The sequence below is a fragment of the Capsicum annuum genome, unplaced genomic scaffold (genome assembly GCF_002878395.1).
Source record: "Capsicum annuum cultivar UCD-10X-F1 unplaced genomic scaffold, UCD10Xv1.1 ctg62705, whole genome shotgun sequence".
NCBI classification, from domain to species: Eukaryota; Viridiplantae; Streptophyta; class Magnoliopsida; order Solanales; family Solanaceae; genus Capsicum; species Capsicum annuum.
The window spans coordinates 1-710 of record NW_025871741.1 but is presented as its reverse complement, the minus strand read 5'-3'; the positions used below and the strand labels follow the sequence as shown (position 1 = coordinate 710).

Genomic DNA, 710 nt, shown 5'->3' with positions numbered 1-710 from the left:
TACCCTCACAAATTATAAGTTCTAATTTAGTTCTGCTAATTTTGTTTGTCTCTTCAATATAATGTGATTGGTGCTAGAAAGGAAAAGACATAGTTTCAGTTTGGTAGTTCATCGATTTTTTTTTTTACAATAATACGTTATGAGAGAGCTTCATTCAATTTGTCTCGTCTTGGTGATTTATATTTTGGTTTCCATTATATTTCAGGGTAAACAGGAAATCAAGAAACCTAAATATGTGCAAATTTCCGTTGAATCTTATTCACATTTGACTGGACTGGAGGATCAAGTTAAGTCTCTTGAGGAACAAGTGAGTGGCTTAGAGGATGAAGTCAAGGATTTGAATGAAAAGTTGGCTCCTGCACAGTCAGAAATGACTAATAAGGAAAACCTGGTAAAACAATACGCTGAAGTTTCTGAAGAAGCCGTCTCAGGTGATGTTCCTTATTGACGTGTGTTTTTCTTGCAACAAGTGTTTTGCAACTTGGTACTAAATTCTTTTATTTACATCTCTCTGTACAGGTTGGGAGAAGGCTGAGTCAGAAGCCGCGAAACTGAAAAATCACCTGGAATCCGTTACTTTTTTGAAGATTACTGCTGAAGACAGGGCATCACATCTGGATGGTGCACTGAAATTACATCTGGATGGTGCACTGAAGGAGTGCATGCGGCAGATACGAAATTTGAAAGAAGAATATGAACAGAAGCTGCAT

At 37.2% G+C, this 710-nt stretch overlaps 2 protein-coding genes across 2 annotated transcripts in view; both read left to right on the top strand.

Moving 5' to 3' along the window:
* LOC124893645 (filament-like plant protein 4) overlaps positions 1-93 on the top strand; it is a 654-nt gene extending 561 nt beyond the window's left edge. The window contains exon 3 of the mRNA XM_047404554.1: positions 78-93. Coding sequence (XP_047260510.1) covers positions 78-93 — 16 coding nt within the window. The remainder of the gene's footprint in view (positions 1-77) is intronic.
* Positions 70-703, top strand: LOC124893644 (filament-like plant protein 4; the record flags this gene model as incomplete). The annotated part of the gene is made up of 2 exons (XM_047404553.1): positions 70-431; positions 520-703. Coding segments are annotated over exons 1-2 (476 nt in total), but the record flags the coding sequence as incomplete, so codon positions are not given.
* Between the last annotated feature and the right edge of the window lie 7 nt (positions 704-710).